Source organism: Vespa mandarinia, chromosome 2 (assembly GCF_050613455.1).
Source record: "Vespa mandarinia isolate Hongniang chromosome 2, ASM5061345v1, whole genome shotgun sequence".
Classification (NCBI taxonomy): Eukaryota; Metazoa; Arthropoda; class Insecta; order Hymenoptera; family Vespidae; genus Vespa; species Vespa mandarinia.
The window spans coordinates 6,124,216-6,140,000 of NC_140811.1; the positions used below are offsets into that span (position 1 = coordinate 6,124,216).

Below are 15,785 nucleotides of genomic sequence, written 5' to 3' on the forward strand. Positions count from 1 at the left end.
ACGAAGGGCCGGACGTGTAACGGCGAGTCGATCTTATCTTTACCCCGGTGTTACTCACACATACTACCCATTTGTTATTCCTGTCAATTGGTACCGTCACTCGGAATTCTTCTTACCGAACGCGCGATCTTCACTTTCGACGTAAAAAACGAAACGACGATTCCTATATTTTTCTTTTAGTAAGAGAGAGAAATAGAGATAGAGAGAGAGAGAGAGAGAGAGAGAGAGAGAGAGAGAGAGAGAGAGAGAGAGAAAGAGAAAGGGAAAGAGAACGGAAACGTTTGTCAGATCGTTTTCGATACCGACTTGTTTTATGAATCATTCCGATTTACAAGAACACTCTTTTACTTTTTCCCAATAGCTTCCTTGTTCTTAACATTTCCGCGAACGTAGTGTATATATAACGCATCCTTTCGCTTTACGAATGCAAATTCCTTTTTAAGCTTAACGATCCTAATCGGTACGATGTTTCTGATCGATGCCACTCTGCGGGTCGCATCATTACCGAGCTGAATTCGATTTTCCCGCGTCAGTCGAGCACCTTTTCTCTCTGTCTCTCTTTTTAGTTAACCGTGTGTCCGATGATGAGCGATCCGAATGTTAGACGATCGTTGCATAAATGACAGCAATCGTTAAATTAGCAAGCAAGATCTACTCTGTATGTAGCAGACATTGCTTCGTTCCTCTATTTAATACATCGGCATTCGTCGTTTACCAGTCAAGCAAGATCGCGGCCTTGCCGATAAAAGCGTTCTCGCTTGGAAATCGGTATCCTCTTCTCAGTACCAAGTCCATTAATTACATCTTTCTCCTATACCTCTCTCTCTCTCTCTCTCTCTCTCTCTCTCTTTCCCCTCTCTTACCCCTTTTTCAATTCCTTTGCCGACAAAACGGATGAAGCTTTTTGCGCGAACGAGGCCGAAAATCTTCTGTGCGACCGTTTACGTTGCCATCAAGAAAGATAGAGTGGGAAAGAGGAGAGGGAGAGGGCTGTGTGGAGGGAGGAAAAAAAGTCGTAATTACGTCGATTTGAAGCTCCGTTCGATTTCTAGCACCGTTCCATTAAGCTCCTCTCGATTTCCGAACCTGAATTCTACCGATCTTCTCTGTATATCGAACGACCCATGGCTATTTCATTATGTTCTGGGAGTCCTACGTTCGTTGAACGATCGATCGTAAAGAGAGTTTGACTGCCCTTACGTGTGTGGATTCTGACGAAAATCGATAAAGCGAGCGCGTACCAACAGGATGGAAGGATTGGCTAGTACTAATGCCGCAACTACTCGTTCTCTCTCTTTCCCTCTTTCTCATTCTCTCTATCCATCTACCTATCTACCTATCCACCTATCTATCTATCTATCTATCTATCTATCTATCTATCTATCTATCTATCTATCTATCTATCTATCTATCTATCTATCTATCTCTCTTCTTTCTCATCTTTATGCATTCCGTGAAACGATATTGCAATTTCACCTAACATCGAAGCTTTTTATCTCCAGTACGTTTCCTCGTGAAAAGCTCCGACTTAAAATAATAACTATAGCCAATACGGTTTTAATTAATTATCGTAAATTTATCTCGATTCTAACAAGTCATTTACTCGGTGCTTCATCAAAATTCTATCCAGGATAATGAATTTGCGGAATCAACAAAAGTTTCGTCGCCCATGGTGCATACTGTTAGAACAACCGAGAGTCGAAAAAGACGAGAAAGCGAGCAAATGCGTAATAGGACAACATCTCTCGGAGAATCTTCTTCCCTAGGAGACAAGGAAATTCCACTCGGCGTTCGTTTCTACCACCCTCCGTTTTCTCTGCGGAAATTTTATTATGCTTCCGTAAGAAGTCCTTCCGCGAAGGAAAATGAACGTCGGCAGTAAGAGAAATAGAAAGAGACAGAGAAAGAAAAAGAAAAAGAAAAAGAAAAAGGAAAAAGAAAGGTAGAAGAAGGGAAAACAAAGGAAGCCAAGCGAGACAGAAAGAGAGAGAGAGAGAGAGAGAAAATCTCGCACCGTCGCGAAAATCTTACAATTTCTCTTCTTAAGCGTTCGTACACGAGAAGTTTTTATTCTCGTGCGCGCGCGTGCGACATACGCTCAGAAAAATAGCTCTAGAAAAGACTTAAACGATTTTTGATCCCCCAAACACTTTGTAATAAAGATGCTTCGAGAAAGAACTATTATAAAGCGGTAGCAAATGATTTTTTTGCTTCACTCTTTTCGTACTCCATTTTTATTTTATTCCTTACTATTTCTTTTTATTATTATCTTTTTTATTTCTTTTTTATTTTTATTTGTTTTATTTTTTTATTTTTTTTTTTTTTCATCGCGCAGTAGATCTGTATACCATACCGAGAATATTACCTCAGAATTTCCATGGAAACACTTAGCTCCCACGATTCCTTCGCAGCTTATTTTTTCCTTCTTCATCTTTCCTTCCTTCCTTCCTTCCTTCCTTCCTTCCTTCCTTCCTTCCTTCCTTCCTTCCTTCCTTCCTTCCTTCCTTCCTTCCTTCCTTCCTTCCTTCCTTCCTTCCTTCCTTCCTTCCTTCCTTCCTTCCTTCCTTCCTTCCTTCCTTCCTTCCTTCCTTCCTTCCTTCCCTCCCTCCCTCCCTCCCTCCTTCCTTCCTTCTTTCCATCCTTCCTTCCATCCTTTCTTTCCGTTTTTCCTTCTCTCCAGTCATGGCTCAAACATGTTTTTCAGACTCTTTTATCACTTACCGTTCTGAGTAAGTGCTTTCCTTTTATACCACTCCGTGCCAATGCGAATCCATTCAAAGCTATACCTAATTCAATGCCAAGCCAGAAACGACCCCTTCCAAGGATCCAGCCAGTCTTCCCTTCTCCCACTACGCCTCCGGGCTTTTCTACGATCGTCCTCAGCGTCTCGAAGGAATACGCGTTTACGGAAATCTCAGTGAGTTGTGCCGCGTATTCATGAGTCGTATTTTCCGTAAAATAGATTCGCCAAACCACCGAGAAGAGTACGACTCTGGGCGATACCTACCAGCACGCGAGAGGAAGCTTATTGTAAAAATAGACAGCTCGAGTCACTTCGCTGCATATAACTATCCGATTTGTCCTTCGCATTTCGGTTCATAAGATTCGAATATCCATCGATATATTTCATGGGGGGAAAAAGCACGCGTGAAATTGGTAGACAATGGTATCGAAGTAATACGAAAGAAACTAAAATATCGTTAATATCATTACCAAGCAACAGCACCAGTAGTAGCCTAAAAGTGTATCTTCTCATTTCTTTTCTTTTCATTAGCGAAACGATCTCATGTTAATGCATTAAAACGATAAAAATGTCTCTCTCGTTATCTTCACCCGTTATTTTGTGACTTTTCCTAGATATTCTAGAATATCCGACTTCATTCTGGTAGCTGCCAGAATACTCCCAAAATCGTTGAACTTTCAAGTATACTTCGAAGACGAAAGTTAAATTACCATCGTGCTACTTAACGATTATTTATTCCCTTATGTTTAATCGACATTACGTTAGTTACAAGCTGTAGTCGTTAAACTCGAGATATTCTCTCTCTTCCTCTCCCTCTTTCTTTCTCTTCCTCTCTCTCTCTCTTTTTCTCTCATATTTCAAAGTTATCGAAGCTAATTACGATCGATAGTAGTTTACCTTTCACGACGAGTACCAAAAATGAATGTTTGTCGAGATAGAAAAAACAAAACAAAAAAAAAAATAAAACAAAAAAACAAAAAAAAGGAAGCAGAAGAAAAAGAAAAAAAAAACAAAAAGAAAAAACAAGAACAAATGAGAAAATCTCGTTGGCGAACTAGTTACTATGTACTTCGACCAAGGCAATTTTACTTTGCCGTTCAATTTTACTTTGCCTTCGACCAAGGCAAGTTAATTAAAGCTTTGCCGTTGATGACATTAAAAACTAAGAAGCATTGGTAAACAAAAGAGAAGCAATGGACAGAACTGTCAAATGTCTATGTTTCCCCAGAGACGTATCTCGTTTCTATTTTCTAACTATGGTCTTGCGTATATAAAAACGCAATTTTATCGGGACCGTTTAATTATCGAGCGAAACATTGCATCCTTTTTATATTCCAATACCGATGGACACCGTTGTAGTTTATAAAACTCGAGGAAAAAAAAATGTACGATCCCTTCGATATAAACGTAAAACGTACTGAGTGTACTGAGATGTGCAATGATTCGAGTTGTATTATATCGATATGTAAGCCGATATTATTCGCCGAACGTATATGTAAAATAAATTGGAAAGGTAGGAATGCAATTTAAATCCACCTCGATCATGTATAAGATCGAGAATGCATAACCTTTCGGGTTCGAGTACTACCCGAATTTCACGAGAATTCAATCGAACATGCTATTCCTCGCGTCGTCGTAGTCGTCATCATCGTCGTCGTCGTCGTCGTCGTCGTCGTCGTCGTCGTCGTCGTCGTCGTCGTTGTCGACGACGACGTTCTCCAGTTGGAATAGAATTAACGTCATCTTTGAAATTCAATTCTCCTCGAAAAATCTCTTCATCCGCGATCGAAAAAGCGCTTTTATCGAATATACGCGTACTAGTCTATTCAGGGTCACCGACATCGACTGGTAAAACCTTTTACCATACGAAGTACGGGATAACTGGCGTCCATCGGTGGAACATTATCGATAAAGTAGGAGAAAGGAAAAAAAGAAAAGAAATGAAAAAGGACGATAGAGTGTGATTTGGTGTAAGATGGAAAGACCAAGTGTCCCCTCTTCCGACCATTAGAAAGAATACATATATATATATATATACATATATACTTTCTCTTTCTCTACCAAAGCTAAAAGGCTCAAACGAGAACGTACATATATGTACGTAGGACATATATTTAAACTCGGAGCCGAGGAACGGGAATGGCCAACGGAACCGTGAAATACCCAATTTCTTTTCCCACTCCGCAAGAATATCTCGGTGGGTCGGTTTCTACGATCCTCGCTCGCTCTATCTCGGTGCACACATATAACTCTCCTCCGAGCCATTCACAACACGAGCAAGCAAATACGTAAATACATACATAAGACGTATGTATACATTATATCTTCATTCGTTATTTCACGTATATACCAGAATAAGATACAGTTTCCTTTTGCAAACGATACGAATCACGAATCTCGAATTGGACATTCAATTGGTAAAAGGAGCAACGTGAGAAGTCCATCGTCCAATGAAAGGACATACCTAAGAGTTTAGAGATGAGGAGAAAGGAGGAGAATACGTAGACGAGAGGAAATACACTGGTGTAATTCGTACTATCTGTCTCTAACTCTCGAAATGGCCCTTGTACAATGCCCCATGGGAGACACCTGTTTCTCTCTCGTATAGTGCGAGCTCGACGAATCCTCTAACCGGAAGCAGCACTTCATCCAACCGATCGATACTCAGAACAGAAGGATCGTCCAGGATGTTTCAAACGTTGTCTCACGATAATGGAATACCTTCGAAGGACGACCAAGCAAAGGGAAACATGTCCTATACATTTTCATTTTCCTGTCATCCGTAAAGAGAATCACCGTTAAATCACCTTTGCTATTTACATCTTATAATTTTGATAGAAATATACTTATTTGATACTACTTGATCGACTTGATCGACAAAAAAGAGCATGTGGAAATCATTATAAATATTAAAAATTCGGTGTAGATAATAAAGAGGCAATAAAAATGTAAAAAAAGAAAAGAAAAAAAAGACAGAACAAATTGTTGAACAAATAAATAGATTATCTCATTCTCTCTCTCTCTCTCTCTCTCTCTCTCTCTCTCTCTCTCTCTCTCTGTCTGTCTCTTTCCATTTCTTTTTATTTCTCTGGTCTCTCATAATAATTTCTCTATAACTTGAGAAAGTTCCATCGATTGTTTCCGTTAGGACCTGCTAGAATCCTATCGTCTTAATAAATGCAAAACTATTCGGTTAGAACGGTGCTTAGGCTTCAAAGGCCGCCCTCGACGAACAACATTCCTGACTGGCACAAGTTCATTTGCAAGCGATATAAACCGACGAACATAAACTAAAGCGATCATAGTAGTTCTCTCAATCGTTGATTTTCCTTCTGCTAGGCTGGAGAAGAGAATCTTCTTAATGCGATACGCTGAGAAAGAGAGGAGTTCTCGAGTGAATATCGGTCTTTGGATCACGGTCGGTGGACCTCGAAGAATCTTGTGGCTTCGATTGAAACGATTCGTCGACGTTACTACAAGTGTTGGAAGCGCGAACTTCCGCTTGTGTTCTGCTCGTCGAGCACCTTGCTCTTTCCCTCTTTTCTCTTTCGTGTAGCACGAGAGGTATATATATATATATATATCTATATATATATATATATACCGACCATAATGATTTTACACGTTCCGCCACGGGTCTACCGAAACATCTGCATTTTCCCGCGTGTGCACACTCGCGTATCGTCGGTAACAAAAACGCGAACCGATGTTGAAAAATAAACGAAAAAGTAAGAAAGGAGAAAGAGAGAATAAGAGAGAGAGAGAGAGAGAGAGAGAGGAATCAACGGAGCGTAGAGCGAACTACGTGCAACGTCTGTGCGGTAGCGCGAGAAGAAGGGAGAAGAGGCTGAGAGGGAATCGAAAGATGGCGAGAGAGGGATGGGGAGAGGAGGGAGACTGCAGATGGGGTCATTGGGGCCATGGGACACATCACCGTACACCACGACGCAAGGATGCGGGTGTGTTTAATCCCTCAAGAAGATATTATCTGTCTCATACATGTGCGCCGATACGACCATAGAAACTACGTGAGAGAGGGAAGGAGAAAAGGGAGAAGGGAAAGAGAGAAGAAAAAAAGAAAAGAAAAGAAAAGAAAAGATAGGAGGATCTCGGTAATTTTTACAAGCAACGCGCAAAGCTCTTCCGCTCGTGTGCGCTCTTCTCCATTCGTATTATTCTTCCATGTAGCTTTTTATTACTTTCACGGTTACGATCGCGTATCCATTTCTCTAATTGTTTGCCTTTTGCAAACGCAGGGAAGGCAAGAGAGAAAAAGTAACGAGGAAATAAGAAGTAGTAGGAGAATAGGAATTTTAACCATAGGGGAGAATTATCGTAATTAGTTGTTTACGCTCGTTGATTTTTCAATCGGGCAATGATACTTTTCCTTTACTTTATATCAAGTTGATGTAATAAATTACAACGGAGCTAATATTATTCATCGATTTTAAGCCAGGTATTGTTATGATTTTACCTTTTCCATCTAACCGCTTTATTATCTATTAATAATATTTCCATTAAACAATACAAAGATATATTTTAATTTTGAATGAAATTAATCAAATCTTTTCTGATTACTAATTAACCGTTTCTATTTCATTCATCTTTATACCTTTTGCTTTCAATCTGCATCTACTTAACTATAAAGGACTAATTGGAGAAACCAGAAGCGTAATCATTGTTGGTCTCACGAGGACGAAGAAAATCATCTTACCTTGTAGGCGAATACGCCTTACGAGTAACGGAGAAGAGAAGAGAATAGAGAGAGAGAGAGAAAGAGAGAGAGAGAGAGAGAGAGAAAGAGAGAGAGAGAGGGAGAGAGAGAAGATGAGGTGGAGTAGCATAAAGAAGAACGGGGAGGAGACGGAGGTTACCTCCGTTAGGCAGCTTATTAATATCTTAGCTACTTAGCGAAGCGTTTACTACTTACGCGCTGTTTCACGATAGCCAAGATGTGCCTCGCGCGGCGAACGTAATTAACAACATATAACATAGTACCTAGCTCGTTGCAATCTGCGCCACAGGAGAGTCTAATCCTTTCTTGGCGTTCTGGAGTGTTCCTGTACCAGACTCCGAGCTATTTTCGAAACCCGCAATTAACGGCTAGTTTCAAGAAGAACCGATCGATTAGATACTCCGATCTCGTCGAAATCTATCGTATAGACGAGTTCGTATCGACAATCATGTCGATCTTACTTCGATCTTAGTAAAAACTAGAGTTTGGAGAATAGAAGGAGGCGTATTATCGAAGCCAAAAGCTAAACGATAATTCTCGATATCATCTTCCTGATCATTCTTGGACCTATAAAAGAATGGAGGAGAAGGGAGAGGACACGAGGAGTAAGAAAAGGAGAAGGAGGAGCAAGTAACGTAAATTATCGAGATGTACGTACTTAGTTATGAATTAACTATCATAAGGAAAGAAATCTAGGAAAGAAGGAAAGTAGGTAGATAAACGAATGGAAGAACAGAGTCCATGGCTAATACCGTAGGGAAAATTAGAAACGTCGCGAGTTCTCTATGCGGTAGATGGCAAACCGCGGTTTATGCCGCGGTATGGAACTGGGATGACCGATATGCGCTGCCGCCGGCCATATATGCGTTGCCACCCGCGCACGAACATTGGGATACACGATTTACCGACCGCCAGAGTCGCGTTATTCTAGCGAAGCCAATCCTCTCGGAGACTACAGGCCACCAACTCGTGACGGCTTAACGGATTCTCGACTTCTTATCGACAAAACCTCTTGCACGTTCGTAAAGACCAGAAAGAAATTTTTCAAAGTTTTAAGAACGTCCGCTATTAAGAAGCAATTAAATACGACGAAGGAAAAGGAAAGAAAAAAAAAGAAAAAAAAAAAAAAAGAAAAAAAAGAAAAAAAAAAGATACGATATTATTCTTAACAAGTAAATTAATCATATGAATGGAAAATAAATATTCTTACGACCGGGAAAAAGAGATGGATGGGGGAAAGAGTAAGGAAAGCAATATGAACGGTAATTTCCTCTTTCGAGTTGAATTCGCCTAACAAGAACCGAATGGCCGCGTAAATCCGGCAGTCCAGATTTTCTACGGTGCGACTAAATTGCGGATGGGTACATTAATTCTCCTTAAGCCGAGCATTTATATTAATACGGCGTAATTAATAACGGTTAAAAGGTGTTCGTCCGCATGAATTGTCGACGGTGTTTCTGTTGGTACAACGATGCAGCTTGTGGGTATGGTGTTGGTGAGCTCGTTCCGAGGAAACCGCGGGGCTAACGTCGTGGAGGACAGGAAAGCCACGAAGACGTTAAATTACGTTTAGTCCGAGCTCGCTTTTAGGATCGCCGAGGAAATTCCGTGGACGGATTTATTGCAAGAAAGACGCACGGGTTGCCGTTAAGAATTTTCTTCTTCTTTTCTGCAGCATCGTCGACCATCGTCCCTCCCCTCCCCACCCTCCCACTCTATCTCTCCTTGTCCCGCAACCGACGAAACGAAAACGTACAACTCGAGAATAATATACGTTAAGGAATAGTAGATAAGAGAAAGACAACGTGTACAACCGCGATTCTTCCTTCGGTCATCGATTGGGAAAAGATTAAATGCATAATGTCGGAATTCTAATCTCGTCTACATCTAATGCCGAACTTACGGTACCAATGTATAAAGCTTCGTGATCTTGGTCCGATATCGATAAGGAATCTTCTTCTTCTTCTTCTTCTTCTTTTATGTCTCTTTTATTTTTGTTTTGCTAATTTATAAGTAAAAAAAAAAAACAAGAAAAAAAACAAAAATAAATAAATAAATAGACAGATAATAAATGTCTATTGTACAATCACCGATGTGAGATACTATATGTTTATTATAAAAGAAACGATTGTAATGATCGAAGCAGCAATTATTAAAATTATCGATCAAAAAATCATTATATTCTTTATTATATTCGAAAGAACAATATAAAAGTATCGTATTAATCGTTTACCTTCAGAAAATCGTCGTGATTCGATTTAAGATATCTCGGCAAACAACGTCGTGACTTTTCTACTGTGAGCTCGTGAGAATATTAAAAGTGAGAAAATATCGGACGTTTCGTGAGCACCACAATCCTTTTTCTTTCTCTCTCGTTCTCTCTCACAAGATAACCAGAATTCGTATAGGAAAGGCGGATGAGCGAGGGTAAAATTTTATGCCGTGGTCCCAATTTGTTCCCGGTACTCGACCTGTCGTCGACAGGTGCTGCCGATTGGTGGCGAACATCTTTCGTGAACCGAATACGTGCGGTCTTTTCTCTCTCTTTCTCTCTCCCTCTCTCTCTCTCTCTCTCTCTTTCTCTCTCTCTCTCTCTCATCCAGTTTCATGCAGAGAAATTCTAGATTTTCAACGTACCGAGAAGAATTACACATGGTCTATAGATTATCATCGACCTTTCCATAAGGACGTTTCACCTATCCACTTAATGCCACAGCTCAACGACCACCAGTGTAGGAATAATTTTAATTGAAAATCGTAGGAATGAGAAATGAACCTTAAAGATTTTATAATAAAAATAAAACTACGAAAGTATTTATACCGTAGAAACAAATACGTAAAGGGAATGGTTGATAGCGATGATATGAAAGGATACGGCGAGATGCCATTTGCATACGCGTAGAATTTTCTCAGAAATGTTAAGGGAAGTTGTGTGGTCATGGCCAAAGTCGATTCTCTCCCTTTGCACTTGGAATTTGCAAATTCCATGGACAAGTCGAGATACTCTTTCTGTATATACGTTTGTTCGGTAGTAGCAGTAGGAATGTCGAGACTAGTCGACCGATGGCGTTTGTATCCTTCCTAGGTTGTAACGTCTGCGGATACTTCGCGGCAGGTTTTACTGATTGCACGACGACCACACGAGTCAACCTTATGACCGCCGTAGGTAATCACTCGCGACTTCCGTTACTCGGGATTTTAAAGGGCTGACGAGGCCAAACGACCCTCATTATGCGCCACTGGCAATTTATGTCCGGGTAACCGTGCCAGAGTGTCGTCGTTGTCATCGTCGTCGTAGTCGTCGTCGTTGTCGTCGTCGTCATCGTCGTCGTCGTCGTGCTTCTTTGAGTTTCGTGCTCTACCGACTACGTGACGACGCGTCCCAATTTTCGATTATACTTGCTCTTCCTCGTACATAGAGTTTTAGTACTCTTTGTACTAAAAAGAAATTGACGTAATAAAGCATAAAAAAAAGAAAGAGAGAGAGAGACAGACAGACAGACAGATAGACAGACAAAGAGAAATGAGGATTCGATTGATCGAACGACAAAATTGTAACGAAATTATAACGATCAGAATTTAACGTAATTACATGGAAATTCGTTGTCACGTGTAATTCTAAAACGCGTGGCTGATAATGGGCTATGCTTTTACGATAGGTACCTTTTAACGGTACCTGGCATAAATTTTAAAATATATTAGGCCGCGAGGTTCGTTAAACGAGGCGCTAATTAGCACGACCGTCGCGTTAAATGACCGTGTAAAGTTGGTTCTAGTCGTCCGCACAGTTAAAGCATGACACGAGGGACATCACCGTACTACGAGTGCAACGTGACTTTCTACGAATACGCGAGAGAAACGTAGAATATTCCCACGTCACTTTCTCCAGGACACGGTACGACCACCGCGTTGTCCACAAAATTAAAATAAATCGTCGCTTTCAACGTGCTTCCTACGAAGGGATGGTTAAAAGATAGAAAGAGAAAACAAATCACGAAGAAGAACGTAGACGACTATTCTCACATTTCTCTTATTAATCGAGGCACGTGCGTCCTCTGGTAGAGCTTGAAGCACGTGTCGAAGAAACGTGGATAACTAAAGAATAAGTTTATGGGTTCATTGATTGTACAAGCAATGTTTACGATTGAGAAAGAGTACTCGAATCTTCGAAGATCGAATTTAAACGTCTTATTTCGTAAAAACAGTATGTATCCTTGGCTCTTATCGTCCCTCTCAGTCTAGGATTAACTCGATAAAATGGTTCTCGTTGGTATTATACAGTCGAACCTTCACGAACGAAGATGTAAACTAAACGCGTTAATTTAACTTTAAAGAGAGCCCTTATCGATCGGCCCATCCATTGGAAAGTTCGATATCGGTGTCTCGTTCTCATGCAGGAGTAACTCAACGGCGTATGCCCGGAGAAGCTCTACTTTATTTATCTCGTGACAATAATTATCTAACATCGTAGGAGAAACTTCCTAATTCCAATACAGTCGTTAACAAAGGAAGCTTCGCTTCTAGTTAGAAGCTCATGTGCAAATACGCTCGGTGTGGCTAGAGTAGTTGGATCGAATGAGTTATGTATATATATATATACACACACACACACAATATTTATATATATATATATATATATATATATATATATATATATGTAATATATATAACGAATTATATTTACGTAAGAAAGAAGAAGAAAGAGAGATGGAAATATACGACGAACTCGTTGGTTATTACGATAGAAAAGAGAAGGAAGAGAAATTAAATCGAAAATTTGAAATCGAAACTCGAATCATTTGAGATGGAAAAGAAAATGAATAAGAAAAAATTTGCGCGTACTTGTATAGAAAGAAAGAAAAAGAAAGATAATAGGAAGAGGTAACTAGAATCCTAAAAGCGATAACCAGACACAGGGAATGAGACAGAGGATGAAAGAGAGATGGAGAGATGTGTGTGGACCAGTAAGCGTCAGTCTTCAATTCCGCAGCGTGCTACGCCGGTGTACCCAGCCATTTGCATATGAATAAGGATCAGAGGAGAACACACCATGGCTCAGGAGCGTGTATGCGCCAGCCATGATACGGGGACAAACAATCGCTCGCAATTATGCAAATCCTGGTCCGCGCTCTCGCAGGATGTCTTGAAAAAAGAAAAAAAGAAAAAAAAAAAGAAAGAAAAAAGGATTGGTTAACCCTCGGAGGGCGCGAACTTTCGAGATTTTTTGGGCAAATCGATAACGAGTCAAAAAAAAAAAAAAAAGAGAAAAAGAAAAAAGAAAGAGAGAGAAAGAGAGAGAGAAAGAGAGAAAGATCTTTCTAACGATTTTTGCCTCTTTGAATTTCCATCTCTTCCTCTATCATTAGCATACACGATTTTAAATCTTGGACTAACGATAACGGCAAAATAATAGTCGAAGATGAGGAAGTGAGAAGTAGATCGATGAGTGGATGGACGTTGCTTGATTATCGCTTGTACAAGAAAGAGAGAAAAAGAGAAGGAAAGAGAAAGAGAAAGAGAGAGAGAGAGAGAGGGAGAGAGTTAAAAAGAGATACACACACAAAAGCGAAAGGTATCCTCTTGATTCCGCATGTCGAACTCGTGGTATCCGAACGTAGGCGTATATAAGCGTTTACGCGCTAAAGGGTAAGCGGCGAAGTGACGAGAAAGAAAGGAAAGGAAGAACGATTGAAAAGAAAAAAAAAAAAAGAAAAATGTTGGAACGTGCGGGAGAGAACGTTCATTTCCATATAACCGAAGTACGCGTGCGAGCTCATGCGTTCGCGCTATAGTGGGACGTAAATCGAAGGCAATATATAACAATCAGCGTGGATTACGTCTTAAGTCCAATCGGCTACGATAGCGAGAGATTTATGACGGAATGTGGTAGATAATCAAGACGGAATGCAGCTTTGAAATGCGAGGAAAGTAAAGACGAATACGAAATATTCCCTTCGCGCGCTAGAGATGCTCGCCGTGAGTCGTTTACAGTCGGAGAACACGGAGATAGAGAATAGAGAAAACAAGGAAAATAAAGAGGAAGATGGAAAGAAAGAGAGGAAAGGAAGAGAAAGAGAGAGAGAGAGAGAGAGAGAGAGAGAGAAAGGGAGAGAGGATCTTTGAAAGCCGTAGGCGAATACGAGTGGAAAAGAAGAGAAGAACAGAAATTAGTGGGCTCTTCGAGCGATAAGAGAAGGCTTGTCGAGGGTTCCGTTAAGAAATCCAGTAGTAAGAGCCAACGATATAAGCGCCTACATCCTCGTGGTACGCATTGCTCTTACTTTTCTCGGACGATTTGGTAAAAGAAGAGAAAGATGGTAGGGAATCAAGGAATGGAGGAGGAGGAGGAGAATGAAATGAGGATAAGGATGATGACAACGACGAAGATCGTTTTCTTAGCTACTATATATATATGAACGAGAGTGAGAGAGAAAGAGAGAGAGAGAGAGAGAGAAAGAGAGAAGGATACCTCGTACTTTAAAGCTCCTTTAATTTGTCGTAAACCGTACTCTAAAAGGAGGAGTTAATAGCTTTCCTTGTATTGGTTCCTAATTGTCTTTTACCCTCCTTTTCTCTCATTTTCTTCTCTCTCTCTCTCTCTTTCTCTCCCTTTCTCTATCTCCCTCTCTTGTTCGTACCAGACTCATCGTTCACGCGTCGGTAATGTGTGATTTCCCGAGGCGGCGTGTGAGAACGGTTTTCGCGCGTTGCATGGGCCGCAGATGAGGAATTCGTGGAAATGGTCGAATGGAATGCCGCCTCATACCAAGGATAATAAACTGTTAGCCGAGAGTCGTGCGAGCTTACGGGTGCCGCTCTACCTCGGCTCGCTCGTAATTTACGAAACGCTCCTCGAATCGTCGATATGCTGTAATTTGTGCGTGTTAAGGGAGCGAAAGGGTGATTATGGTGGACGCGCGTGTGCGTATTAGGTAACCACGTAACACGTCTCTATAAACGAAGAATCATAGGAATCATGTCAACTCGTGTTCACTCTAATTAATTAAGAACTCACGAGATTTTTGTTAATTGTTAACGAAAAGGAAAAAAAAAAGGTTTTTATATTTAAATATATATTTAAAATCGACGAGCTTGTTACTCTCTCCATATTTTTTTTCTCCTCTCTATTTTCTTAATGCCACCGAATCGACGAGCTAGCTGACAAATTGCCATCTTTATTGCCATTATCGAGCTTGCCTTATCGTAGGTGGTAAAATCGTGAGTGAAATCCCGTAACGTTTAAACGCGTTTAAATGCAAATGAGGATTCGTCGCGTCGAGTAGGCGAGGGAGATACGCGACCATTCCGTTGGGAATGCCGACTTTTGAATAAAGTCGAGAGAGAATGAGAGAGAGAGAGAGAGAAAGAGAGAGCTCTCGAGAACCGAGAGAGAGAGAGAGAGAGAGAGAAAGAGAGAGAAAAGGAGAAGGTCGAAACGAGGAAGGATGAAAAAGAGCAGGAGGAGGAGGGAGGAAAGAGGAGGACATTGTACCGCGGTAACGCGAAGAGCGAGTTAGACGATAAAATATATCTCTAGAATTGCTTGCTTCTAACGACGAAAAGATCGTGATACTTTACGAAAATGTCTGCTCGATCTCGATTCGTCTCGAATATAGTAGCAGTCCTCTCGATATTCTCTTTTTCTTTCTACGTCATTCAGGTTTCTCCCCTTTCACGAAATACGTAAAATGTCTTCGAAGTGAAACAACGTATACGGTTCGATTTCCCATGGGTGAAGTTAGAAACCCGTGGAAAAGAAAAAAAAAAGAAGAAGAAATGAGAGGAAAAAATAACTTAGAGAGAGAGAGAGAGAGAGAGAGAGAGAGAGAGAGAGAGAGAAAGCAGGCAACGAATGTCGTTCGATGATCGTTTATTAAGCATAATCAAAGTCTCGACACGGCGCCCGATATATATACATACGAATAAATAAATTTACTCGGTTCGGTTCGTTTCACGGGAGAATGCAGTCCGTTAATATGGTGAAACGTCGATGTTCAAAATAATTGGACGGCCCGCAGCCGTGCGGAATCGTTCTCTCTGCACGTTCGATCGGCCTTCTATTGTACTCATTTTTTTTATTTTCACCTTAACAAAGACGCCACATTATACACCGTGAATGTATAAATTCGATCGCGGGTACGTGATGCGAATGAAAATGAATCGAAAGAAAGAAAGAAAGAGAAAGAGAAAGAGAGAGAGAGAGAGAGAGAGAAGGAGAGAGTGATAAAAGAAAAAAAAAGAAAAAACAGAAAAAAAGAACAAAAAACACGAGAAATAAGTACGAGGAATGTTAAAAGAATCGACTGA

At 40.6% G+C, this 15,785-nt stretch overlaps 1 protein-coding gene across 6 annotated transcripts in view; it reads right to left on the reverse strand.

Annotated features, from left to right (window-relative positions):
* Positions 1-15,785, reverse strand: part of LOC118439610 (autophagy-related protein 16-like) — a 115,835-nt gene that overhangs the window by 35,208 nt on the left and 64,842 nt on the right. For 2 of the 6 annotated variants that reach the window (XM_085664873.1, XM_085664872.1), the window contains one exon: positions 2,663-3,003. The exons of the other annotated variants lie outside the window; for them this stretch is intronic. In XM_085664873.1, the coding sequence (XP_085520999.1) occupies positions 2,701-3,003 (303 nt within the window). In that variant the 3' untranslated portion in view covers positions 2,663-2,700. Of the gene's footprint in view, positions 1-2,662; positions 3,004-15,785 lie in introns of those variants that run through there. 6 annotated transcript variants of the gene reach the window in all.